Here is a 27,475-nt window from a genome sequence, read left to right as displayed (position 1 = left end):
GCTGCCTGTAAGTAAGGGTCCAACTGGAAGAGCTCAGACCTCAACGGGACTTACAGTTTCACGTGGTAAGACATAGGGAGGTACACAGGTCCAGGGTGGGTTAATGAGCTTTCAAAACATCCTTGGGGACTCGGGCTCATTTCATCTCCCTGCTCAACCAGCGTCATCATGCTGGCTTCTGTTCTCAGGCTTGTCCTAAGAGGCTATGTGATGATGGTTGCTTCAGCCCCAAGCTTTCTCCTGCCCCCAGAAGGGGACGTTCCTTCCTTGCATCCCTTGAGCCTCCAGCAGCCTTCTCATGGCTCCTTGGCCAGGACTGCGATATGGGTCCATCCCTAAGTTGGCCACTGTTCCTGAGGAGTCACCCTGACTGGCTTGGGTGTAGAGACTCTCTGGGAGCCGAGGGTGGCCTGATGCCTCCCAGCAAATTAGTAGAGGTTGTGGAGACAGGGAGTGGCTGTTGGCTGGGCTACCAGAGGTCCACGCCAGAAGCCTGTGTGGCCATACCCTGGGCAGACCTGGCTGAACTCAGCTCAGGTTCTTGACTCTCCGTCACATATCTGCTCTCTGTTTCTGAGGGCTAAGCTTTCGCATTGTTTATGGGTGGTGTTGGCAGTCTAGGGTATGGTTAAGCAAGAACAAGGATGAAAAAGAGAGGACATTTTAGATGATGCAGGCTGACTAGAAGATGAGAGAGAAATGCACACAGCTGGGGCCAAGCCACGCCAGTTGTCTCTGGGGAATATAGGGAGCACGGCCTTATAAAGAGGCTATCAGAGAACGGGTTCGACCCTCAGCACCTCAGGTAATGCTCCCAGCAGTCCTCGGAGGGATAATCTGACCCAGACTCTACTGTTCTGCCATCCCAGGCTGCCTCCAGAAGAGACCGTCCTTTTGCTGGTGGGTCACCGGAGGATCCCACTTCCTGCTGCTGCATGGCCCACTTGTGGACAATGGAGTAGGGGGGACATGTACATAGTTCCTGGGGTCAAACTCCTTGTGCTCACATTCTAGATCGTCTCACCCCTGACCTTGGGAGTTTTCTTAAACTCTCTTAGCCTCAGCTTCTTCATCTGTAAAAACTCTATAGCGTTCTTACGAGGATTAAATAAGATAATCCATAGAAAATGCCTTTGTGCAGAGTCTAGCACATAGCTAATAGGCAGTAAGTATTTGCAATTTTTACCACTCCTCTTGGTAGCCTTAATGTTACTATTATTATTATTCATGGTGTTCTGGGCCGTGTGGAAGAGCTGGCGAATGCTCTGCTTTCATGACCTCCATAATCCCTTTTAGCATGGGTGTTAAGGGTTGTTCTGGGCACAGAGAAAAGGCAGCCCAAGCTGGCTGGAAAGAGCCCTGGTACGGGACTGGTACATAGTAGGTGCACAATAACTCGTCATTGTCTTCCCTGCCTTAAAATTCTACAAACAGCTCAATGGCTTTCCCGTTCTCTCCTGCCAAGTCTTGGAACGATGCTTCAACTGTCACCTTGCAGACTAAGTGCTCCAGGAGAGAGGTTTCCATTTTGACTCTCTGATGACTGCCCTGACAACCTCTATTTATTTATTTATTTTTAAAAAGATCATGTTCCTCAAAATATTGGTGCATCCGAATGCATCCAAGTTGAACAATGGATGATCCCCGTAGTTGTAAAAGGTGGTTCCATTCTCAGAAAGCTAAAAATATAAAATCCTCGGTCCTAAGTGTCCTTTTCGACAGTCCTTGATGGTGTTTTGTTACCTTCTGAAATGAATTTTGTTCTTTCATTTTGCAATGAAACACTGGAGTAACTGGCTGAAATCCAGTGTTTGGCCAACAGGGGTTCAAGGCTCTGCAGCACTCCTGATGGTCTCCATCTGTGACTACAGGGGGTGAACTTCACAGCTTTCTAAAAATCGGTTCATCTGGTTCATCTGGTATCAGTTCATCTGGTTTTCCATTTTCCCATTTTTACCAAATAATAAGGCAAAACCATGCAATTTTCATGACCATAAACTGTTGACCAGATAACAAAACGGAGCTGCCCAAACCCACCTGCTGGCTGGCAGGTCTGTGCCAGAGCTGGAAATGTTTGGGTTTCACATCTAAAAGACAATTTGGGGTATATAATGTATGTGAAAAAAGTGAAGTTGAGACCCATTTATATCTGCCCCTTCTTGAATATGACAAGATAGATACTAACTCCTACCAGATAATTGGCGTGGCCTCTAAAAGGGGCTGGCTTCTGCTCTCGGCTGATCTCCTGGGGCTGCTGGCCCCATGATCACCTGGAATGCCAGTGAGAATTGCCGAGACTGCCTGGCCATGAAGAATCGGGTGTTTTGTGCTCCTTCCTGCCAACCACAGACATGCCCACGGCACCTGCCAGTGCTGGCTGATGGCGGAGGTCCAGTCCTGAATTCCACCCACGGGAAGGGGCTCACTCCCAGGCCACCGCTGAACTGCCTTGGGCCCAAGCGTTCCCTTCCCCTAAGGCTCCCCTGGGATTAGATGCACACTGGGTCTTTCCAAGCTATTTCATCACTCAACGCGCCAACAGTGACTTTTAATAAACTTTTGCATTTTCATCTCGAAAGTTTCCTGTAACCTCCTCTCCTGTCACCCCACTCCTCCTTCACAATCCCTTTCACTGCTGCAGGATCAGCACGTTTTCTGATGTTTTTTTTTCTTCAAGTTTTCCCTCCAATTCTCTGCTTTAACCCATCGTCACTGTTCTCTGAGCACAGCTTCTCTGCGACCTCTCAAGGAAACACGTTTCTCGTACACTGTAGTTCTCCAATGGGACAGTGCTGTTGGCTCCCCCTTGTAAGCTCCACTGAGACGCACACCACATTGTGTGTGAGTTGTCCCCCCTGCTCCCACGTGGTGACCATCTCCAGGTTATTAGTTCTCCTCACTTTGTTTTGGGGTGACCTTTATCTCCACATCAACTCCTGTCATCGTTCCCATGAGGCAAACTTCAACATGCATGTGGGTGGCCCTTCTAGTCTTCTGAACTCTTACAGGACCCACCCCCCCACTCCCCCAGCCAGGCCCAATTCTAATATTTGCAGCAGGAGTACAAATGGAAGCTCCTCTGTATGTCCCGATATTTAAATGTTATACATGCAGTTGACCAACTGTTAACACATACCCTATTCCCTCTCCTTGATACAAGAAAAGGTACATGTAATATTATGGTAAAACATCTAAGATGATGGAATTAAGCTGCTTTTGTATATGTCTGGGCACTCTTTCCAGGAGCTTGTTATTTGGGTAAGTGATAAAATGAGGTCATACATAATTCATAAATTATATTTATTCCATAAAAGTTAATTTTCTTGGCTTCATTTAAGTAAATTACTAATTATGTTGTTACAATCAAGGCTTTCACATAATTTGTGTTCTATTGAGAGTAATGACTAATTAGAAAACCTTCTGGGGACCCTGTGATTCTTAGGGTGTTTTTCATTGATTTCAAAGTGGAGAAACTATGTTTGGCTGAGGTTGAAGAAGCTGGAATTGTCCATTAAATTCTTGAAGCAATGCTTGGATTGGATGGGAACCATGAGTTTACTATCACTTTCATAGGATCATGTTATATCACGAGTTTAATATATGACATTTTGATGGGGTTGAGCTGCATATGATCAATTGGTGTCATAGAAGATAGATATTTTAAATCTCATTATATAAATTGTTTATCACCAATATCATGAATTTCATTGTCACTTGAAAGAAATATCCAGGTCCATACAGTATTTTAAAGTATTTTCCTTTTGAATTCTCCAATGCTGACAGTAGCACCATGTTTTTAATTTGTTAAAAATTTTCTCTAGATTACATTTTGAGCTGTAACTGTCCAAAATAGTCTCTATAGAAATTTGGGGAAATTTTGTATGATTTTCCTTCATAATCATGCAAACTTTTTTTTGTTTCCTTTAAAGAGTAAAAAAATTAATGCTTTAAAAAGTGAAATATACAAACTTAATTCTGGTTTTCTTTTGTAGGCAACGCTTTGTAACAGGTAGCTGTGGGTAGTGCAAATACACTTTCTACGAATACATTTTGTACTGAAGACTATACTTCACTCACAATCTGAGGATTTTCTGTTGTTTCATTTAACTCTTCAAGTGCATCTCATCTATCTTGTCTAAATTAAACCAAATTGCTTTAACACAGCGAGTGACTCTAAGGCCGTGAATTAGAACATGAAAATGGACAGTTAGCACAACTGGGAAATGTTACTTTGTTATGCTAGAATCCGTTGCATTAATGCCAAGTGGAAAGGATTTCAGAAGTTAATTAATTTGTCTTCTCTTTCAGTTAAGTGCCTCTGTTGCTCAGGTCCTCCCCGCATTCTGATAGATCGCTATTTTGTATGTAGGTGGTGGGCACCACTCAAAAGCCTTCAGGTATCCAGGAATGGTCACTTGTTTTGGGGACATGGGGTGTAGAGAAGCCATACCAAATTGTTAATTCAAACAGTCTACCTTTTGGTTATGACTTATCCTCTGGTTTCTTAATTAAGGACAGACATCCTTGTAGTAGCTCTTTGACCTCATGGAGACTTCTTATCCAAAAACAAGTTTATTTTCTCTCTAGCCATCTGCCCCATCTGGTCTTTATTTTCTCATCCAGCTTGAAGTCCCGGACCGATTCATCGTTGCTATCACTCACCCAACTCTCCTTCCATTGCATGCATTGGATAAAATCCCAGCTATGGATGAGCCTGACCATCTACACAGGTCTCTATCACAGTGGCTGTGTTACCCTTCAGATCTTCAGTATTTAATGCAAGCAATCCTGTCTGGCCAAACTCCAGAATCAATCTGCAGTCCACCATCTCTTTCCATGCCCACTGACATCTCCCTAGTTCAAGCCAGCATTGTGACTTGGCTTAAGTATTTGCATAACTCTCTACTTGGTCTCTCTGTCTACTCTTTCCCTTCCTATGAGGCCATTCCCCTCAGGGCAGTTGGACACCCTTATAAAACCTAAAGCACATCACAGCGCGTCCTTACCCCTTTTCCATTCAAGCAGAAACACCAAATCCTGGGGCACCTGGGTGGCTCAGTGGGTTAAAGCCTCTGCCTTCGGCTCAGGTCATGATCCCAGGGTCCTGGGATGGAGCCCCGCATCGGGCTTTCTGCTCAGCAGGGAGCCTGCTTCCACCTCTCTCTCTCTCACTCTCTCTGCCTGCCTCTCTGCCTACTTGTGATCTCTGTCAAATAAATAAAATCTTAAAAAAAAAAAAAAAAGAAACACCAAATCCTCAAAAGGACGTACAAAGACTTGTATAATCGGTCTCTCTTCCTTCTCCCTTCCCTCTATATGTCACATCCCCTTCCCTCTCCCTCACTCCAACTGAGTCTCATTACTTTCTTTAGGTTCCTAGATGATGGCAAATGCCTTTTCCCATGTTGATTTTCCTGCCTGGAATGTTTTCTCCCCAAATTGCTGAATGACGAACTTCTACCCTTCTTTCATCTTAGCAGAAATATGCTTTTTCAGGAAAATTCTCCTTGATCACACAAAGTAAAATAATTCTCTGTAACACCTTCTCATAGCATCTAGTAGTTTCCTTCACGATGCTTTGTCATACTTTGGCTCCTGTGGTTGTTTAATACTTGACACCTCAGTGGAAAAGAAACTTCTCGGGAGGCAGAAACTCTTTTTGCCTGTTTGCTCTTCTAGCCCCAGCACGTGCCCGGCCCAGAAAGATTTGTGAATGACTGAGTGGAAGGGATAGGCCTGCAACAAGGTGTGGATAGAAACAGCTTTTACTTGATGGCCTCCTGCAGCCTAAAGTCATTTTCTTCAGCTTCTAAATTCACCATGTTTATAGAGAGCATCTGCATCATTATCTGTTTCCCTGCTGGAGTGGAATTTAAGATTCAGACGCTAAGATGTAAAAGGAAGGAACAAAATCCAATGTGGAAAGAAGTACCGAATAGAGAACACTCCCCCGAGTGGCTAGACATCTTCACTGTAAGCAGGAATCTCAGTGTGCAACTGTTAAGGCTTGAGTTATTTCTATGTCTCTAATCCTCTTGCCTTCCAGTCAAGATCATTCCAATAGCTTGGCCTTTAGACTTCCAGTGGCGTTATGCATCACAAGTCATTTCTTTGTCAAATGCTGTATTAGTCTATTATAATCTTCTAAGGATTATAAAAAGCATTCTTCCTGAACCTAATATAGTTTATCTCTAGCAAAGTCATGTTTTTAAGTTTTCTGTGCTAATGGCTTTGTGAACTTAATAGTAAATTTAAAGTAAAACAATTAAAACAAATCATTTATGTGCTGTATGTTGTCTACCACATCTTTTGTTCAGTTCTTGCTTAACAACTGAGAAGAGGCATGTATGGCCTATGGATTTTTTCACATCATTTTTTCTTGTCTTCTTTCCTCTTTTTTGCTCACCTCTGAGCAATGTCATCCTTTACTAACAATGCAAGAATTAGGAGGGTAGAGTAGATAAGAAGATGTAAAAATGGCAATAATCATCTTCACTTTTTCTTAGGGAAAATGTATCTCACTGTACAGATCACGTTTTAAGAGTTGACCAAAAAAAAAAAAAAAAAAAACAAAAAAAAGAACTGTTGATATGAATAAGACTTCAGGTAGAGTTCAGCTAGCCATGCACGTATTTATTCAAAAGTATTGTACAATCACAATGAACTATTCCATGGAAAAAGTGACATGACGGTATTTAAAGCCAAACAAAGAGAAATTCTTTTTTTTTTTTTAACATTTTTAAGTCTTTTTTATTTTTTTTTTTAAAGATTTTATTTATTTATTTGACAGACAGAGATCACAAATAGGGAGAGAGGCGGGGCGGGGCTCGTCAGGGGAAGCAGGCTCCCTGCTGAGCAAAGAGCCCAATGTGGGGCTTGATCCCAGGACTCTGAGATCATGACCTGAGCCGAAGGCAGAGGCTTTAACCCACTGAGCCACCCAGGTGCCCCCAAAGAGAAATTCTTAGTGACAAAGTCTAGCTCCCTCACCCCCTCCAAGTTTTAACTATTTTAGACAGTCATATATTTATCTAATCAGTGTATATGCAGTTTTGCATAAGTATGTTAATTAGGGAGGTGCTAATGAAGGGGACAGAGTGGAGAGGCTGGGATGAGGCTTTGTAGTCGGCAGGCTCCAGGAGATTAGGTTCCTGGGCCTGTGATGGGCACTGTTACATACCTCGCACCTATTTAAACCTCTCCACTTGACCCCAGTTTTTTTTCTTATATCCATTCTTCACTTCTCAGCCAGGGTACTTAAGGAGAAGCTGATCACACTCTGGGCTTCCGGGGTGGGCTTATTTTCCAGAAATAAATCCATACCTTTCCCAGTAAATGGCTCTGGAATATATCTAAAATGTCATCGGAATTGGTTGTGGAAGGAACCAATGAGACAGAGAGGAAATTTCTTGAGGGCTTCTGGGAAAGAACTTGCTGTCTCATAATAGCTACCAGAAGTTATGGGCCTTCTTCTTCTTCTTTTTAAAGATCTTATTTACTTATTTGGAGAGCGAGAGCTAGACATTGTGAGCAGGGGGAGGGACAGAGGGAAAGAGAGACTCAAGCAGGCTCCATGAGTTGGATGTAGGGTTTCATCTCATCACCCTGAGATCAGGACCTGAGCCAAAATCAAGAGATCAAGAGCCAGTCGCTCAACTGACCAAGTGGGCCCTCTTCTTGATATCTTATCCATTATAAGAGGCCCAGAGCTGTGACAGCCATTTTACCAACAGCTTGAGGATCAAACTTATGAAAGAGGAGATCAGGACAAAGACCAATGCAGAGAACAGAACTGGAGCCCTGGCTGAACCACACCTTACCTTTATCCTGCTTGTCAGTCTGGTGTCAATGAAGAGCCTTGATTTTTATGCAGTTTTTACTTGAGATTTGTGTTTCTGGGAATCAAAAGGAACATTTTAATGCCCAGAATCCCAATTTATATTTTTTAATGTTGTGTTTATTTACTTTTTAAAGGAATTTATTTGAGAGGGAGAAAAGATGATTGGGGAGGGGGGAGAGTGCACGTGGATGCTCGTGCCTCCGCAAGCAGGGGGAGAGGGAGAAGCAGGCTCTGCGCTGAGCAGGGAGCTTGATATGGAGCATGATGCCAGCCTGGGTCATGACCTGAGCTGCCCAACCCAGGTGCCTCTGTCTACTTTTTAAAGTTTTAGAATTTTTTTCTGATTATAAAAGTAATACACACTCATTGTAAAGAACATAGAAAATATTGAAAGATACAAAGATTTAATCCGCCCATAAGCCCATTATCCTAGATAACTGCTATTAGTATTTTGAATCAGTCTTCTCTTTCTGTATACAAACTTATGATGCAGACTGGCCAGGTCTGAGGAGCCAGAGCAGGTCCCACATGACCAGCCAAGAGGGTCCCTGGTTTTGCACAGGACAATCAAATGCAAGCCAAGAGGAAGTAAGAGCAGAGTTTATTGAAGACACAGAGAGAATACAGAATGTCCAGGAAACTCAAAATCAAGGGAACAGGAGTCTTGTCTTTGCTCAGGGGTCTGGAGTTTTTATTGAGGTGGTGGTCTGGTGTACGTGTGCTCTTAGGCATCCAGGGACTGGTAGAACAAGGATGAGTGCTCAGGTGTCCTGCATAAGTCATTTATGCCCTGGAGCCAGGGGTCTTGGCATTAAGGTGTTTGTAGTCAATGGTCTTGGAGAAGTTTATGACCCTGACCCATCACTCCTTAGATGTTATGTATTGTGCTGGAAGACTCCAAAGAAATCATTAACTCCTGACCTTTATAAAAATATACGTTAAGGCATGTGTAAGGCAGGGGTGCAGGTCCTAGCAAGAACAGAAGCAGGAAAAGGAGCAAAGAAAATGGCTTTCTTCCCTCCATGGGGTCCCTTTATATAGATCTATCTTACATATATATTTTATATATATCCTGATTTAATGAAACCGATAACCTAGAGGGAAATAGACACCAACCAGCCAATCAACCTAAAAGCCAAACAGATACATCAATACTTGCAACCATGGGAGCTTGCAGTAATTACTAACATGTGTTATAACTGTCCAATGTTGGGTCGCTAGTAATGTTATTGCCTATCTCCATATCCTGCAACAAATCATCTAAGATTTTAAGTTAATAACTATTAAAATATACTTTAATTACAGCATCTTATATTATAAAACATTGTAATTTTAATATGTAAATTATATTTACATATTACAAGTTGCCTTAATTTACATATTACTATATGTAAAGTTGTATTTTTACATGTGTAATGTAAGAAATAATGCCTCATAATGTCCATAAAAATAACCAGTTATCAATGTACTCATTTGGTTTCCTTTTGGTAGGTGGTATTTCTTATTTATGGCAAGTTGCACCCTGTTAGTGGTTGTTTTGGCCCTGTCATCATTAGCTTTTTCCTTAATGGTGCGTTTAATTACAACTAAAATGAATGTCTTATATTGGTCATTTTGTCAGTATACATGTGAAGGGTTCAGTGTTCACCAGTATGCGGAGTAAAAATCTCTGGAGTGAGGCCTTGCCAGGATGGAAGCTTTTTTGCCGAGATAGTACCAATCCCTTAAGTTCTAAATGTTTCCCAATTTCCATTATGATTTTCCTGACCTGTGAGTTGATTGGAAGAGTAGAAATACGAGGGTTTACTAGTTGTTTGTTGGTTATTGATTTCTAATTTAACTCCATACTGGTCAGAGAATGTGGTTGCTATGATACCAATCTTTAGACATTGTAGAGAGACTTGCTTTATGACCTAGTATGTTCTTTTGTCGACTTTTCACATGTTCTTGTGTATATTTATTCTATGGTTGTCAAGTGTAATGTGCTATTTGTATACATTAACTCAAGCTTGGTCATTGTGTTGTTCAGATCTTCTAGTTCCCTAAAGATTTTTTTATCCTCTTAATCTATGTATTAGTTTCCTGTGGTGCTATAACAAATTACAACGAATGGTGTGGTAAAGAACAGAAATGTATTCTCTCACATTTCTGTAAGCTAGAAATCTGAAATCAAGGCACTGGCAGGGTGGAATTCTCTGGAAACTCTAGAGGAGAATCCATGTTTTGCCTCCTCCAGATTTAGGTGGCTGTTGACATCTGAGTGGAAATGTAGCTTCATCACTCCAATCTCTGCTTCTGGGGTCACATTACCCTGTGTCTGTTTTGTCTTCTCACATCTCCTGCTGCCTTTCTGTTAGCAGGACACTTGTCATTGGTTTTATGGCCCACTAGGCTAATCCAGGTAGATCTCATCTCAAGAACTTTAATTTTATTTGCAAAGACCCTGTTTCTAAAATAAAGATTCACAGATTCCACTGATTAGGACACAAATATATCTTTTCGGGGGCTACTATTCAACCCACTGCAATCTACTAGAGATGTGCTAATCACTTACTGTGATGGTAGATTTCTTTCTTACACCTTCATGAACTTTTGCTTCATATGTTTTGTGATCATGTTACTAGAAATATATTTATGATTTGTATCTTGTGTATTGAATATTTTATTATGTAGAAACTGCATTATCTCCAGACATACCCACCAACCCACCTACACAGAAAGTCTGTTGATTAACCACCAGTTGCTGTTTGTAAAAAATTGTAATTTGTTTTCCTTTTTCCATCTTCTTCTTCTTTTTTTTTTTTTTTGCCTGGCACGGAATTCTGAGGTTACATTTTTTCCACCCTTGGCATTTGACTCAATTCTCTTTCACTTAAGAAAATACTCCAAGAATTTCCCAGGGCCGGAGAATTAGTATAGTTCCAGGTTCAGGGAATTCAAAACATGGCAGTGCTTCAAAGGGTATGTGCCATTAATATGTGGGAGCACTGTCTAGAATTAAATCATTGTTAAGTGACTGGTGGACAGTTGCCTTAAGTATAGCACAGAATATAGCGGGAAAACATGCTGAGAAGCCCAAATACATGTGGACACTGAAGTGCACCCGAGACAACGGTTTTTCAGCGGCTGAAATGATTCTTCGCACTAATTACATACCTCTGGAAATAAAGATTCATTATCTGCTAGAGTAAATAATAACAGGTTTTTCTAGACAACGTTAACACCAGTAGCTGGGATGACCTATAAACACAACAGTAACGTTTGTTCTCCTATAATATACTATTGCTGTCATTTGAGAAAGCAGAGAAGTTAAAGAAATTATAATATAGTTACGTAACCTCTCTTTTTTGCCCCTCTGGACTCTGAAACATCATCTCAAATTTGTAGTCAGATTTACGGAACATGGCGTGAAGCTTGGCATTTAAAAATCTAAAATTCCCGGCCTCTGTGTATGGAGAAGTTAAGGAACTTTAAAAAAAAAAAAAATCCATGAGTAGCTCAAACGCATTTTTTTTTTTTTTTTAAAGCCACCTTGCTATGTTTCAGTTTTTATTCTTGGTTTTGAAGGTTTCGGTTAGTGTGGGCTGAGGCCCATCAGCAGGTCCATCAAGGGCCACCCAGGGCAGTCCCATCCATTTGTAATGCGCGACCCCAGGCCTCTTGTGGCCTCGTAGCTCCGTGTCGACCAAAGGTCTGGACGGCGAGACCCTGTGCGGCGCAAAGACACAGTAAATCCGGCGGGCGTAAGAAAAACACCACGCAAACGGGGCCCTGTGCCGCAGCGAACGCCAGGTTTGGTGCGCATCTTCAGCAGCCGGCCAGATTCCGGTCGCCCTGGTAACCAGACACAGAACGCGCGTGCGCAAACTCCCTTGTCACGTGGGGCCGGCCCGGGGGCGGGACCGACGCCTGCTCCACCCGACCCGGGGCCCCTCCCCTCTCAGTGCGGGTCCAGCCGGGGCGGGCCAAACCTCTGCCCTTTTGCGTGGGGGTGACTTACAGCTCCTGCCCCTTTTTGCTTTGCTTTCTCCTGGCTCATTCCTCGCACCACGTGCCCTCTTGGCCGCTCCCCCAGCTGCCCTTTCCAACAGCCTGTTGGAAGTTGCTGTAAAATGTCGTGAGGGGCGCGGCCGCTTTACGGCTGCCTCTCCCAGGCTAGAGCCCGGGAGCGCCCACCGCCGTCAGCCCTGTCTGTAAGAGTCGGCCCGGCGGAGACGGAGAGACCCGGCGCCCAGCTCCCCTCTCCGCCGCGCCCGTGCCGGCCTCCGGCGATGTGAACTCGAGGAGGCTGCGGTGCCCCCTGGCCCGGGGTTGAGACGGGCGGCAGGTGCCTGTGAGGCGGGCGGGTGCTGGGGGCCTGCAGGATGGAGGAAAGCATGGAAGAGGAGGAGTGGGGCAGCTACGTGGCGATGATGGACGACCAGAACCACAACAACTGGGAGGCCGCGGTGGACGGCTTCCGGCAGCCGCCGCCGCCGCCGCCGCCGCCCCCCTCGTCGATTGCAGCCCCTGCGCGAGAGCCGCCGGGGGGTCAGCTGCTGGCGGTGCCCGCGGCCTCGGTGGACAGGAAAGGCCCTAAGGAGGGGCTCTCGATGGGGCCGCCGCCACCGCCGGAGGCCAATGGGGTGATCATGATGTTGAAGAGCTGCGACACGGCCGCCGCCGTGGCCAAGGCGGCCCCCGCCCCCACCCCCAGCTCCACCATCAACATCAACACCTCCACCTCCAAGTTCTGTGAGTCCAGCCTCTCCCCAGCAGCCTTGGCTTTTCTCCTCCCCACCCGGACGTCGAATCCACCCTTCTCGGCCAGCCCCGCTTCCTTTGTCTCAGGCCTGGGTCTCTCCTCTCCTCCCCGCCTCCCTCCCCACCCCCCCTCGTTCGGTGTCTGCGGCCAGCGCCGGAGCGGCCCTGGCTTCTTGTGTTACCTGGCCTAGAGGAGCAGCCGGGTGCGCACCCAGCCCCAAGTTCTCCTCCAAATGCGATCTTTATCACAGCAGGCTGTCTCGCCACGTTCAGAAGCTCTTTTCTTCCCCGTGCCCCCTTTCAAGTTTCGGCCTCAAACGTGAGGAGAAAATAAGGCCGTCTGAGTTTCGTTCGGGAGAGTCTTTTATTTATTTATTTATTTTTTTGGTGACCAGATTGAAATCTGGCAATTGTGTTCTTGTGCTTTTACCTTGTCTGCGTTAACCAACTCAGAAATTAGAAAGTTGACCAATATCTGCACCTCGTTCTTTCCCTTCTAAAGTGTGCACGTTCTGCGTTCTGATAGAGAAATGTATGAGTTGTTTCTTGGATAACACCAGTGCGGTGGGAGGGACGTCCCGTTTTGAGGCCAATAACGTATAAAATAACTTTTCAAAGCTTACATTCATAATAAGCCATTTACTGTGTCCAAGTCCAAGATTATGTTGAATATTGAACTTTATGTTAGTGATCTGCCTTGCCTTAATGCTCAGTTTCGAGCAGAAAGATTGAAGACTAAAATCTTTTGTAATTTTGTCCCCTAACCAGGAGGTATGGTTCTATAGCTAGGGAAAATAAATGCTATTGCTTTGAGTGGGGTTTTTTTTGGAAGTGGTGGCAGTGGTGAAAAGTGACCATGGCAGCCAGATTTTAGTCTCCTATTAATAACTGCAGGTTTTGAATAGCATCTGGTAAAGCAACTGGAGATTTCATTTCTAGTTACTAATTTTATCAAGCGGTACCAGTAATTGTCCAATTAGCTGTGCGGAGGAAATATCTGCCTTGGTTCAGATATACAATTACAGCCTTACACTTTTGTTTTTTTTGGTGGGGACAAGCACATAATCTAATTTATTTGCCTTCAATATAAAGCTTTCCTCAAGGATATTCATGTGTAGGTATGATTGGTAATCGGGTCTAATTTTTTTTTGTATCATGCATATGTGAGAATAATATAGTTTGTGTACTGAAGTCTGTATAGTGAAACCAGGCTTTGAACACAGTGGCTGGCTGACTCTTCTAAATTCTGACCAGAGCTTGTTTTAGTGCTTACACGGTTCATTTGAAGAGTTCAGAAAATACCATGAAGTTAAGAGCAGAAACCAGTGAAATTAGGAACAACAGATTTGCTGAACCAAAAGATTGTTCTTTGAGGATTAATAAGATACGCTTCTGATAAGATCAAGAAAAAAGATGCAAATATAATTAAGGAGAAAATGGGAAATAACTACAAGTATGAGAATTTTAAAAAGGATTTTATGAAAAAAAATTTTATGAACTATAGGCTAATATGAGAGCCTAGATGAAAAGTATAAATTCTTAGAAAAATACGAACAAAGTTGGTATCAGAAGAAACGGATAACTTGAGCTTAATATTTAACAAACTGAAATGGTAAAGACCTCCCCTTTCAGAAATTGTAACGAGATCGGTGAGTTGCATTGAATTTTAAATAATAATTTGTTTTTACAAGTCGTTCTGGGACATAGGGAAACAAAAAGATGGCTAGCTCAATGTATAAGGTTAGTGTTAGTGAAATCTTGATTTTAAACCTAGATAAGGACAGTATGAGAAAGTTACAGATCTGTTTCAGTTATTAACATAGGTATGAAAATCCTCCTTCATGTCTGTGTTAAATTGTGATCCGTGGAGTTTAAGAATGTGGATATGATTCAACATCTGTTTACTATTAATTTATCACTTTAAGAGACTCAAGGAGAAAAATCTTGAATCTCTTGATACCATAAAAATATTTGATAAAATCCAACAACGATATATGATAAAAACTCTTAGCAAGTTTGGAATATGAGATAACTGATTAAGGTCATTACCAAAAACCTACAGCAAATAATAATACTTAATGTAGAAATTTTAGATACATTCATTTTAAGATTACTAACAATGATGCCCTCTATCACTGTTTTTTAACATGGTAAAAAAAAGTCCTGGCTGACATTACAAAGGGAAAAAATAAGAAATACAAGGATATGAAGGGAAGCGTAAGAACTAATTATTTGCAGATATTGGTCACTTACCTAGAAGAACCATTAGAATCCAGAGAAACTATTACAACCAGTAAGAGTTTCGCATGGTTACTGGATTGAAGATCAAACTATAAGAATTAGTAGCATTTACTACATAAGCTATAACCAACTAGGAAAGGTAATCAAAAGTAAATATTGTAAAAAATAAGAACATCAAAACTGTAAAGTCTCTAGGAATTAACACAAGCATACTTAAAAATTTTAAGAAGAAAACTTTAAAACTTTAATAAAGAATAGAAGAGGATCTAAGGAGAAACTTTCCATGTTCTTGGGATATATTTATTATTATGAGTGTCAGTTTTCTCCATTTTAATCTATAAATTCGATTAAACTACCATCAAAATTCCAGTTGGTCTTACAAACTTAGTAACCTAAATCTAAAATTCGTATGGCAAATGGGATAAAATTTGTGAATAGCTAAAGCAGTATTAAATATTTGTGTTGGTGGAGCTTGGTTTATCAGAAATTAAGATACTGTTTCAAGGCTATAGTAATAAAAACTATAGTGTAAGTACATGAGCAGAAAAGTAGACTTGCGGAACAAATAGGAGAGACTTACCCATATGTGTTCAGGAACTTAAGGGTGGCATCATAAATCACTGGAGAAAGGAGTCATGTTGGGAAGAGTGGCTCACTACGTGGAGGAAAAAAACAAACCTTAGCTATAGATAGGATGGGTTATGGATAAGTTAAAAAGACCTAAATGTAAGAAAAAATATTGACATAAGAATTCTTGAAGAAGCTCTTTCTTTAAGAGATAAGGACTCCCAAAGCTTCAACAATTTATAAAAGTAAAAACTAATGACTTTGATTATATAAAAATTAAAGCTTTTTATTCAGTGAAAGACAAGAATGAGAGAAGGTATTTGCAGTGCTCAAAATTGATAAGGGATTAATATGTAGATCAGACAAGGAACTACACATCAGGAGAGGGCAGCAACCTCTAGAAAAATAGTCAAAGGTTATTCATAAGTAGGTTGCAGAATAGTAAATCTTAACATGCATAGAAAGAGGTATTTGCAATTATTAAGTAATCAGAGGCAGGCAAGTTAAGAGAGTAGTAATGTCTTTTCCCACCTGCTAGGTTGGCAAAAAGTAGAAAGCTGGATGGCACCAAGTGTGGGTGGGGATACAGGATTTGCTGGTTGAACCAACAATATATGGACCTGTGAGGTGTCCAGATGCCCACAGTCTCTGTGGACCAGATAATGAGAGATAGCTGGAGTGTTGACGAAGCCCTGAGCTATGACAGTCACAAAGTGTGTTTCTGGACTGTAAGATGAGAACAGCTTCTAGTGGTATGTTTTTGGAATAGGTTAAAAAAAAAAAAAAAAAAGCATTTCTTAGCTTGATGGATGCATATGAGGTACCAGGGATTGTGTTGATTTGTCCCAATAGAGAGTTTATCTGGAACAACTACCGTTGGAGTCACTACTTAATTTGGTTTACTTTAATCCACAGTCAATCACCAAGATCCAAGTCTTCTGCACTGGCTGCAGTAGGCTAGTGAAACAGCATGTCTTTCTGACAGTCCCCATCCTGCCATCTTTTAAGTCTTTGGAGTTGGTATTATCCTCTCCAGTTTCCACAGAGATGTACAGTTGCTTTGGATTTATTATTTTGTTAGGAAAGAGCACATCTAGGACATTTTACTTGCCCCCCCTTTCTCCCCCCCCACTTAGCCCTTCTTATGCTGTAAACCCTTACTCCATAGTTTAGGGAGACTAACTGTGTTCAGGAACCCGGGGTGGGTCCATGGAATCACTGGGTCCACTGTAAGATGGAGCAAAGCCAAAACACTTCTTTCTCCATGTGCCTTCACAGCTGTTGATCTGACTGGTTTACCACAGTGATGTTCTGGTCCCTAAGGGTTAGCATGGGCTTAGAGCCAGTGTTGAGTAACCCCTAAAAAGCCCAAGTGATTCTGTTTCCCACATGCACTGTCTCCTTATGAAAAGCTGCATGTTCTCTCGGAAAGGCTAGGAGGAAGACTCCCAAGTATTCTCTTGATGAAATTTTGTAGGGTTCTTACTCAGTGGAACCCACTGTTTCCTTTTTTTTTCCAGGGGCTCTAAGTCTTTGAACAAGCTCAGTCTGTGTATTACGTGACATGCCATAATTCTTACATTGTGGCCACTTAAGGCACGCCTCAGTTTGATATACCTAGAGGTTTTTTTTGTTTTTGTTTTCCTTTTTTCTTCTCATCACGTGTATTGCCCACTGTTTTTCCGTAGGACACCATGGTTAGCCACCACCAGGGATCCAAACCATTCTGTTGACAGATCTGGTCCTCTTGCCTTTTATAACCATGCCTACTTTATATCTGAGGATTAACAGCTTCTACTTATCCTTTGTCACTCTGGGAACCCACTGTCCCATTGAAATCAGGGAGCCCCTTTTAATGGCAGTATTGACCATCTTTAACCAGAACTACAAAGGACAGCCACCATAGCAGTTTTCAAGGAAATTAGTACATCCTTCAACAATACATTTAATTCCTTGAGAAAGGGTCTTCTTGGAGAACAATTTAAGTGTGTTGTGTGTAAAGCACTCAGACATTCTGCATAAGGCTGGATTGATTCATTCTGCGTACTAAGGAATATCTGTTGTTTCAACCTCTGCTTCCCTCCCTCGTCCTGTTCATTCTCCTCCTTCCTCTTTTTCCTTTTTGTCCATTTCCTTCTTTCTTGTATACCTTTTCTCCTTTCTCCTCCATTTATATTCAATGAATTGTACCCATTTGAGGCATAAAATTTTATCTAGGATTTGAGCAAGCTAAAAGCTAGCCTGTTACTGTTACTACTGGATGCTGGCAGAAACGGAGACTCCTGGATCAGAGAAAGAAATGTGTTATTCATGGCACAGCAAATAGTTTGAAAATAAGTGTATTTGTATAGGTTTCCCTTTCCCCAGGTCTCCAGAGGCAATAAAGTATGGCCAAGATGGATGCTCCCTTATTGGGTTTGTGTTGCAGCTGAAGAATATTGAACGTGGGGAATCCACTGCTTTTATAGAAAGTAGTAAGCGAGCTTGCTCTTTGTTTAGGGGAAGACATTACCTCATCTTTCAAGGTTACCAGCTATAGGATGGCTCAAGTTCAAGAGCAATTGGTCTGGGCCTTGCAGTCTTAGCACACTCAGCAAGACATGTAGAAGTGCAAGAAGCCCAAGGAAGACTCTCTCCAACAGTAACCACTAAATCAATCAATAGAACATGTTCATCACTGAGATATGTTTTATCTTGCTTTGCTTTTAGTACTCTTGCCCCTAGCCCCTCTGCTTTCTGTTAACTAGGTTTTACTGATAAATGGTATCATCTGTATTATTTTATGCTTGGCTTCTTCACCTTGTTTTTGAGATTCCTACATGTTCTTGCATATTACTACATTTTAGGGCAGAGTTCTGTTTTGGAGGGGATACCACAAATTGTTTATCTGTTCATATGTTGGTGATCATTTGGGTTGTCTCCAATCTCGGTTATGAATAAAGCCGTTTTGAACCATCATGTAGGTTTTGTGTAGACATAGGTTTTCATACAAATACCTGTAAGTGGAATTGCTTGGTCCTATATTGGTTGTATATTTTACTTTATGAGAAACTGCCAGTCTGTTTTTCAGAATAGTTGTATCATTGTACATTCCCATTCAGAATGTATAAAAGTTCCAGTGCTCCACATACTTACTGATATTTATTTATTTTTTAAGATTTTTTTTATTTGACAGAGAGAGAGAAATCACAAGCAGGCAGAGAGACAGGCTGAGAGAAAGGGGGAAGCAGGCTCCCTGCTGAGCAGAGAACCTGATGTGGGGCTCGATCCCAGGACCCTGAGATCATGACCCGAGCTGAAGGCAGAGGATTAAGCTGCTGAGCCACCCAGGCGCCCCCTCACTGATATTTATACCGGGTACATTTCCCATTCTTGGTATTGTAAGGTTTGTTTTAATTTTAGCCACTTTAGAGGAAGAATAATAATTGTGGTTTTATTTTGCATTTCCCTTTTACACATGCTATTGGCTTTTTCATGTGCTTATTGCCCTTTAACGTAATTTTGTTTGTGAGAATCTAAGTTTTTCTTGGGTTGTCTTATTGCAAGGCTTCATCATTAGTTTTAGATTCATATTCTGTGGGATAATATGTATAGTGAATGTTGTATCTGTGACAATGTCCTGTGAAGAACAGAAGTTTTAAGTTTTGGTGAAATCTGACATCAGTTTTTCTTCTATGGTTTGTACTTTTTTTATCCTAAGAAATACTTTCTTTCTTCACAGTTAGGAAGATTTTTTTGCCTATATTTTATTTTAGAAATCTTACGGTTTTAGCTTTTATGTTTAGGTCTATGATCTAAGTTATGAGTTGAACCTGTGTGTAGTATTATAATATGTATAATAAGGATTGAAGTTTTTTTTTAACCTTTATATGGATTTCCAGTTGTTTCAGCACCATTTATTGAAAAGATTATCCTTTCCTCACTGAGTCACTTTTTTTTTTTAAAGATCTTATTTATTTATTTGACAGAGATCACAAGTAGGCAGAGAGGCAGGCAGAGAGAGGTTGGAAGCAGGCTCCCTGTTGAGCAGAGTGTCTGATGTGGGGCTGGATCCCAGGACCCTGAGATGATGACCTGAGCCAAAGGCAGAGGCTTAACCCACAGAGCACCCAGGTGCTCCTACTTTGGCAACTTTGTTGAAAAATAACTGACCATATATGTGGGGGGTCCAAAGTCCATTAATCTGTTGGTGTATCATATTTAGGATTGTTCTGTCTTCTTAATGAATTGGTTGCTTGATCATTGTAGAATATCTTTATTCATCTTTGGTAATAGTCCTTACTCTGGTAATAGTCCTTACTCTGAAGGCTGCTTTTTTTTTTTTTTTTTTAAATAAAACATCCTTATTTTATTATTTGCATAATACATCTTTTCCTATTTTATTTTAATGTATCTGTGTATTTAAAGTGTATTTCTTGTATACAGTATATGATTTTGTTTTGCGTTTCTAAGTCTAGTCTGACAACCTCTGCCATTTATTTATTTATTTTTAAGGATTTTATTTATTTATTTGACAGAGAGAGACACAGCGAGAGAGGGGACATAAGCAGGGGGAGTGAGAGAGGGAGAAGCAGGCTTTTTGCTGAGCAGGGAGCCCAATGCAGGGCTCAATCCCAGGACTCCGGGATCATGACTCAAGCTGAAGGCAGATGTTTAATGACTGAGACACACAGGCACCCCACCTTTGCTTTTTCTTTCTTTCTTTTTTTTTTTTTTTAAGATTATATTCATTTTGAGAGAGCATGCAAGCATGCACGCGAGTTGGGGGAGAGGCAGAGGCAGAGGGAGAGAGGAAATCTCCAGCAGGCTCCATACATAGTATGACCTGGAGTTTAATGGCATGACCCTGAGATCATGACCTGAGCCGAAATCAAGAGTTGAATGCTTAACCAGCTCAGCCATTCAGGTGTCCCAATCTCTGCCTTTTAACTGGAGCATTTGGACCATTTACATTTAATGTAATTAACAATGTGGTAGGGTTTAAATCTACTGTCTTCTGATTTGTTTTGTCTTTGTCCTTTCTGCTCTTTTCTTTTTCTTAAATTTCCTCTTTTCCCATCTTCTTTTTGATTAATTTTTATGATTCATGTTTGTCTTCAGTTTGGCTTATTAGCATGCCCCCCTTTTTTTTTCTTTTTAGTGCTTATTTTAGTATTTACGATATGAAAATTAAGCGCATCACAATGTACTTTCAAGTATTGACCACTTCACATATAATGTAACAATCTTATATCAGTATACTTCATTCCTCCCTCCTGTCCTTTATGCTGCATTGCCATTGTCATAATGGTACTTCTAAGTATAACAAGCATCAAATATACAGTTATTAGCTTTGTTTGAAATATCCATTTATCTTAAAAAAAATTGAGGTGAAATTCATGTAACATAAAATTCATCATTTTAAAGTGAACCATTTGGTGGCATTTAGTACATTCAGTGTTGTGCAACAATCCCTTTATCTGGTTCTAAAGCATTTTCATCACCTTAAAATAACATCTGGTACCTGTTAAGCAGTTACTCTCTATTCCTGCCTCCCCCTGCCTCTGGCGTCCAGCAACTTGCTTTCTGTCCCTATGGATGCACCTATTCTGGATATTCATATGGATGGAATCATGTGTGAAATTTGTCTTACGTAATCAAAAACTGGAAAATAATTCTTTTTTTGTTTACTCAGAGTTACTGTTTCTGTAACTTTTTATTCCTTTGTTTAGACCGGAGTTTTCACCTCTTATTTTTCTTCTGTCTTGAGAATGTACATTGATATTTCTTACAGTACAGTCCTTTTGGCCTTGAATTTATTCAACTTTCATTTGTCTGCAAGAATATTTTACCTTCATTTTCTAAGGCTATTTTTGCTGGATATAGAATTCTAGATGGGCAGTCTTTGTTTTGTTTTTTCAACACTTTAAAGATGTTTTTCCTTTGACTTCTGGCCTGCCTTTTTTCTTATAATACATGTCCATATAGTCTTATCTTTGTTCCTCTCTCTAACTTGTCCTATTTTTCGGGCCACTCTGAGGATTTTCATTTATGGATTAAGTTTTCAGCAGTTTGACTGTTATGTTTCTTGGGGTAGGGTTTTCTTTAGGTTTATTTTTATTGTCCATTGAGCTTCTTGGATTTGTAAGTTTTTAGAATTTGTCAAATTTAGAGCATTATTGTTCATCATATATATACTTAATTATAGTTAATGTTGTATAATTACATCAATACATAATCATAATTATGTAATTGTAACAATACTACAATTATATATAATCTTAAAAAAACTTTACCACTCACCTCTTGGTTACTAATGTGTTAGACCACTTATTATTGTACCCTAAATCACTAAGGTTCTGTTCATTATCTTTTTCAGTTCCTTGATACATTTTCTTCTCTGTTACTCTTGCTTTTATTCAGCAGGAGTTCTAGCTGTTGTTGTTGTTGTTTTTAAAAGATTTTATTTATTTATTTGACAGACAAAGATCACAAGTAGGCAGAGAGGCATGCAGAGAGAGGAGGAAGCAGGATCCCCGAGGAGCAGAGAGCCCGATGTGGGGCTCGATCCCAGGACCCTGGGATCATGACCTGAGCCGAAGGCAGAGGCTTTAACCCACTGAGCTACCCAGGCGCCCCGAGTTCCAGCTGTTTTTAATGTTGGCTCTCATTGAGTCCAGGTTTCAGTCAGTTAACTGAGCAAACTGTTACAACCATATCTAGTTCCTTGAGGTAGTACAGTAAATAATCTTTAGTAAGTATATTCCTTTTGATAAGTCTTATCTAAAGTTGTTTCGTTCTTACTCAGTAACCCTAGAATCTGATCCTACCTGCATTCTCTAGGTTTTTGTCAACAAGGTGTTAAAGTCTTTGAAGTCTTAAAGTCTTCTGAAGTCTCTAGTTTTTTTGGAATGCAAGCTGACTCCTGTTGGTTTAAATTTGGTACTTGTTATCCTAGGAAATCTGATTTGCTTGGAAGTTTAGGGTCAGTGAGGGCTGCTTGCAGGTAAGGCATGAGGAGATATTTTCACAGAGTCTTTACTTAGGTAAAGACTAGCGTCATGTTGTGGAGGAAGGGTACTTCTTAGGCAGGGAAAGCTCAGTGACTTTTGTGAGGTCAGGGTTCCCAGATGATCAGACTCCACCAAGCTGGTCCCATTTCAGGTCTCAAGGTCCTACTGTTCTACAGTCAGTATCCTTTCAGTTAAAAGATTTATCTAAGCTTTGAATTATTTTAGTATGGTAATTGTTTAACTTGCACAATCATTCTCTTTCTCATTTTTGGGCTATGTCAACCCTGTGCCTATAAGAACTAAGAGATTATTTTTATTTTTATTTTTTAAAATTTTTAAAAAAAGATTCATTTATTTATTTGACAGAGAGAGAGATCACAAATAGGCAGAGAGAGAGAGGAGAGGAAGCAGGCTTCCCACCGAGCAGAGAGCTTGACGCAGGGCTCGATCCCAGAACCTTGGGATCGTGACCTGAGCCGAAGGCAGAGGCTTTAACCCACTGAGCCACCCCAGTGCTCCTAAGAGATTCTTTTAATGACAGTCATGGATGCTCTTTAGTCTTTGTTCATTGAGCTAATCATTTTCTCAAAGTTTTCACCTGTTAACAGAATCAGACAGCCCTTCATAGTCTTTGTTTCTCATTTCCATCCTAACTGCCATGTTGTTTCAGAACAGTCTGCCATGTTGTTTCCTCAAGAAGAACTTTATTCTGGGTCAGTGCAGGTGATAATTTGGGTACCTCTTTGCTGCTTCCTGCCGTGTACTGTTGCATTGTGTTATCTGATGTTGGCACTGCCATCATTGCCTCTAAATCCAACTAGATTGGTAAACCAAAGCCAGCTTCCTGGCTTTAGAGAATGTGCCCTGTCACTACTTCAGTATTTTATTGATTATAGTTCAGTGCAAGAAATCACTCTAGATACCCAAAGCAAGAAGATATTTAATACTGGAAATTAGGTCCTCTAAACATTGTTGAAAGGTTGGAGGTGTAGAAGTTGGTGAGGTGGCTCCATTCAAGCTGAGGGCAGGCTGCGCCACCACCATCCTGTGTCAGGATGCGTCGCTCACCTCTGAAGTGGATCACTAGACACTGGTGCTTGAAGTTTTTTAACTTTACTTGGCAGAATCATAAGCCATAATAATATGCTTTGTCTCACTTTGACCTTCCAAATTCCACTCAAATGTGTCTCATTGGTGGAATCTAATTTGGGAAGTGTAATTAGCTCAGCTTTCCATTCTGCATTGGTTAGCTTTCTATGATGGTAACCCCCAAATAACCCCCAAATCTCAGGAGCTTATGGAACAACATAGGTTTACTCTTGTTCATGTTATATTCGTTGTTGACAGTTGCTTGTGGCTTTTCACGTGTCATCTCATTCTCAAGAGCAGCTCTTTTCAGGGTCCTGTCACTCTTGGCAGAGGCAAACAGAAGAGAGTGGACAGAAGCACTAAATGGCTTTTAAAGCTTTTGCTCAGATGTAGCACATGTTACAGCTGCTCATATTGCAAATATATTAAACAGAATAGAATGGTTTCCTGTCACGGTGTATTGAGGATGGAGGCAGGTGGGACTAGGGTATGAGGATAAAGGGCAATGAGTGGATCGAGACAGGGAGGGTGTGTGTGTTGGGGGGGGCGGATCTTGCATTAACTGATACTGTGCCATGATCTCCAGAAAATTATTGACCAGTGCACCAAAAGTTTCTCTTCTTCAGATGAAGAAAAGTTTCATGGGATTTTAAATGGGATTTGAATTCCATGAAATTATTCTGTTTTTTAAAATTAATGATTAAAAAAGGTGTTAAAGTTGACTTTTGAATTAAATGAAAGTGTTAACTGATTTTGGTAAATCCTGCCCTTTACATCTGCCAGTTTCCAGATTGGCTGATCCTTTTACAAGTGTATCAGTTAATGCATTCAGGTCTTAAAATATGCACTGTTTGTAGCATCTGTGGTGGTTTGGTATCTTCTTGCCTTCCAGCTTAGTGGAGTTGTGCTGCAGTAAGTGACACTATGATATTGATTAATGGGCTGAATTTCAGGGTCTCATTGGGAATCTTGTCTTGCTGTTTTTTGACACGTTATTGTACAAAGTGACGTCAGTGAAGCTTTAAGAGAAAGCCATAGTAATGTTTATATAAGGCCCAGTCCCAAATCCCTAAAGGAATGAATGCTGCTTATTTCTTCTTTAAACTGTAACTCTGAGCTGTAGACCATATGTAATCACATGGTAAACTGTTAAATACTATATAAAAATTATTGTGGATAGCCTTTTGTAACACTTCTTAGCAGGACAAACTGGCCTTCTGTTTTTCTTCCTACTTTTATAGTCATTTGGCTATTAATCTCTATAGATAGAGTTATAGATCCCATAATTTGTAGATGCAGTTGTGCTGACCAGACATCTGAATGGTATTTTATCCCATAGATATTTATTTAGGGTCTTCTGTATGCCAGGGTAGTATTTTAGACTCTGGTGATGAGACAGAGTTTAGTGTAGGAGATGATGAGAGATAATTATGATATGATTAAGTGCTGTAGTAAAGCTGTGTAAGTACATGGTAGAGGAAAAAGAGAATCTTTTTATGAAAATGAATGAAAGCTTTTCAGAAGAGGGGCCCTTGGGTGGCGCAGTGGGTCGGGCCTCAGGCTCTTAGTTTCAGTTCTGGTCACGACTGTGGGGTTGTGGGATTGGGCCCTACGTCCCGCTCTGTGCAGAGTCTCCTGGGGTTTCTGTCTCCTTCTGACCCACTCTGCACTGTCACACTCTCTCTCTTTCAAATAAATAAATATTAAGAAAAAATAAGTTTATCAGGAGGATTGAGGAGGTGGGACTGGGTTCAAAGAAACTTCCTTTGCAGAGGGGGTATTCTGTGCCTAATACCCAGAGCTGACATTGTTGGAACACGGGGTATGCAGATCAAGTGGTGCAAATTAAACACAGATAGAAAGGTGTGTAGTGAGGGACATGTCATGTTAGGGGCAGGACTTTCTTCTGTAGGAATAGGAATAACTGAAGGGTATTAGGGGAGCTACCTTGGCAAATATGTCTTATTTTGTTAATTTAGCTTGGAAAGGATCATGAATGGAAGCCTGGAGACGAGTTAGGGGGTTGTAATTGTTGTAGTCCAGACAAGAGATGATGACCTGAATAAATAAAGCATTGGAAGAGGTCATGTCTCAGATTTTGGAAATATTTGGGACTAGGATCTACAAAATTTGGGGGTGAAGGAGGGAGGATACAGATCTGGGAGGAGCATAGGGGTGTGTGTGTGTGTGTGTGTGTGTGTGTGTGTGTGTGTGTCTTTTTTAAGGTCTACGGAATAGTAATGTAGAGAGGTCTAGTGGCCAGTTGGTGAACTCTGAGCTTTCTCATTCCCCGTGACTTATTGGAAATACTAAAACAAAAATGTCTTCTCACTAGATTTTTTTCCTCTTTCTGAGGGCTTGAAATTTACCAAACTCTTTGGCTTTAAAACAACACAATTTTTTTTTTTTTAAATACAGGTTTATAATTTATAAACTCAAATTGTATGAAAAAATACATAATGAAAATCAGTGGTTCCCTCCCCTGCCCTTTCCTATTCCTGGACCTGTAACCCAGAGTCAGTCACTTAGCATTTATTTAGCTGAGTTCGTTTAGCTGTTTCTTCTAGTATTTATCCACACACTTCAGTGTATTAATGTTGTTATTGCTTGATTTATCACTTGTATATGATCAGTTGACTTCCAGTTACTAATATGAGGTTTTAGTTCCTTTATACCTCTACCTACCTTACCTCTTCAGTTCTTTCAATATCACAACTTTTTGTTCATTTAATAAACCATCCTTACATTATGACTCTCTAAATAATTCACCAGAAGGCCAGAAGTGCACTCAGATTCCATTTTCTTTCACATAGATCTTTGTTATTAGTTGCTTTGTGTGTACTTACATCATTTTTGTTAAACTTATTTTTAAAACCTCAATGGCTTCATCAGATCCACCATATTTCTGTCACTGGTGTTTAAAAAATGTCCAGTTAGGGGTGCCTGGATGACTCAGTGGGTTAAGCCTCTGCCTTCAGCTAAGGTTAGGATCTCTTTCTGCTCAGCCTGTTCTCTGTCCCCACCCCTTGCCTCTCTGCCTGCCTTTCTGCCTGCTTGTGAAACTCTTTCTCTGTCAAATAAATAAATAAAATCTTTAAAAAAAATGCCCAGTTAATCAGCATTTTCTTTTTGTCTTGAAGTTGTTAATCTTTTTCTCTTTATTCCTTACAGCCACTACACAGTTGCCTTGCAGGGGCTTCCTAAATAGTTGGAATGATTGCTACTTGATGTCTTCCTTTTTATTGTTTTCCTGTGTGTGTGTGTGCACGTGCACACGTGTGTGTGTATAGAACATACCTTCTAGTAGCTTCCTGAGAAAATTTTAGTATATTATAAAGTTTCAGGTTTCTCTTTCTAAAATTTTTGCCTTCACCAATTGACAGTTGAGTATAGAATTAATATTTTTTTAAAGATTTTATTTATTTATTGGGTATAGAATTATTAAGTAAAAACTTTTCCTTGGAATTTTTTGTGTTGCTTCATTGACTTTAAGCTTGCAGTATTCCACTGGGGCATTCAGGTGTCATTTTAATTTTTGTTCTTTGTATGTGGCCTTTTCTCTCTTTGAAAAAATTTCTGAGATATTTTCTTATATCAATGTGTCAATACTTTTTTCCCTTTACATTTTTTTTCTATTCCTTTTTCCTGAAATGATTAGTAGTCAGATGTTGAGTTTCCTGTTTTTGTCTTCTATCAACCACTTTTTGCTATATCCTCTTAATGTTTGGGGAGAATTTCTTAATATTTTCTACGTTTTTTTTTTTAATAGCTGCTATATTTTTATTTTAAGAGCATTTGGATTGCTGCTTTTTCATGGCAGTGGCTTTGATTTTTGTCTTAACCTCTTTAAGGATAATAATTATAGGGTTTTTTTTCCCCAAGCTTTTAAAGTTCTCTTAATTATCTTTTTTTTAAACAGATTTTTTTTTTTTTTTAAGATTTTATTTGATTCAGAGAGATCACATGTAGGCAGAGAGGCAGGCAGAGACAGAGAGGGAAGCAG

At 40.6% G+C, this 27,475-nt stretch overlaps 1 protein-coding gene across 1 annotated transcript in view; it reads left to right on the top strand.

The window, feature by feature from the left end:
- Positions 1-11,965: 11,965 nt before the first annotated feature.
- The window catches only part of CACUL1 (CDK2 associated cullin domain 1), a 73,866-nt gene continuing 58,356 nt past the window's right edge, over positions 11,966-27,475 (top strand). Inside the window, exon 1 of the mRNA XM_059398690.1 lies at positions 11,966-12,574. Within this exon, the coding sequence (XP_059254673.1) occupies positions 12,205-12,574 (370 nt within the window). The 5' untranslated portion in view covers positions 11,966-12,204. The remainder of the gene's footprint in view (positions 12,575-27,475) is intronic.

Source organism: Mustela nigripes, chromosome 4 (assembly GCF_022355385.1).
Source record: "Mustela nigripes isolate SB6536 chromosome 4, MUSNIG.SB6536, whole genome shotgun sequence".
NCBI classification, from domain to species: Eukaryota; Metazoa; Chordata; class Mammalia; order Carnivora; family Mustelidae; genus Mustela; species Mustela nigripes.
This window is presented reverse-complemented; position numbering and strand designations above follow the sequence as displayed.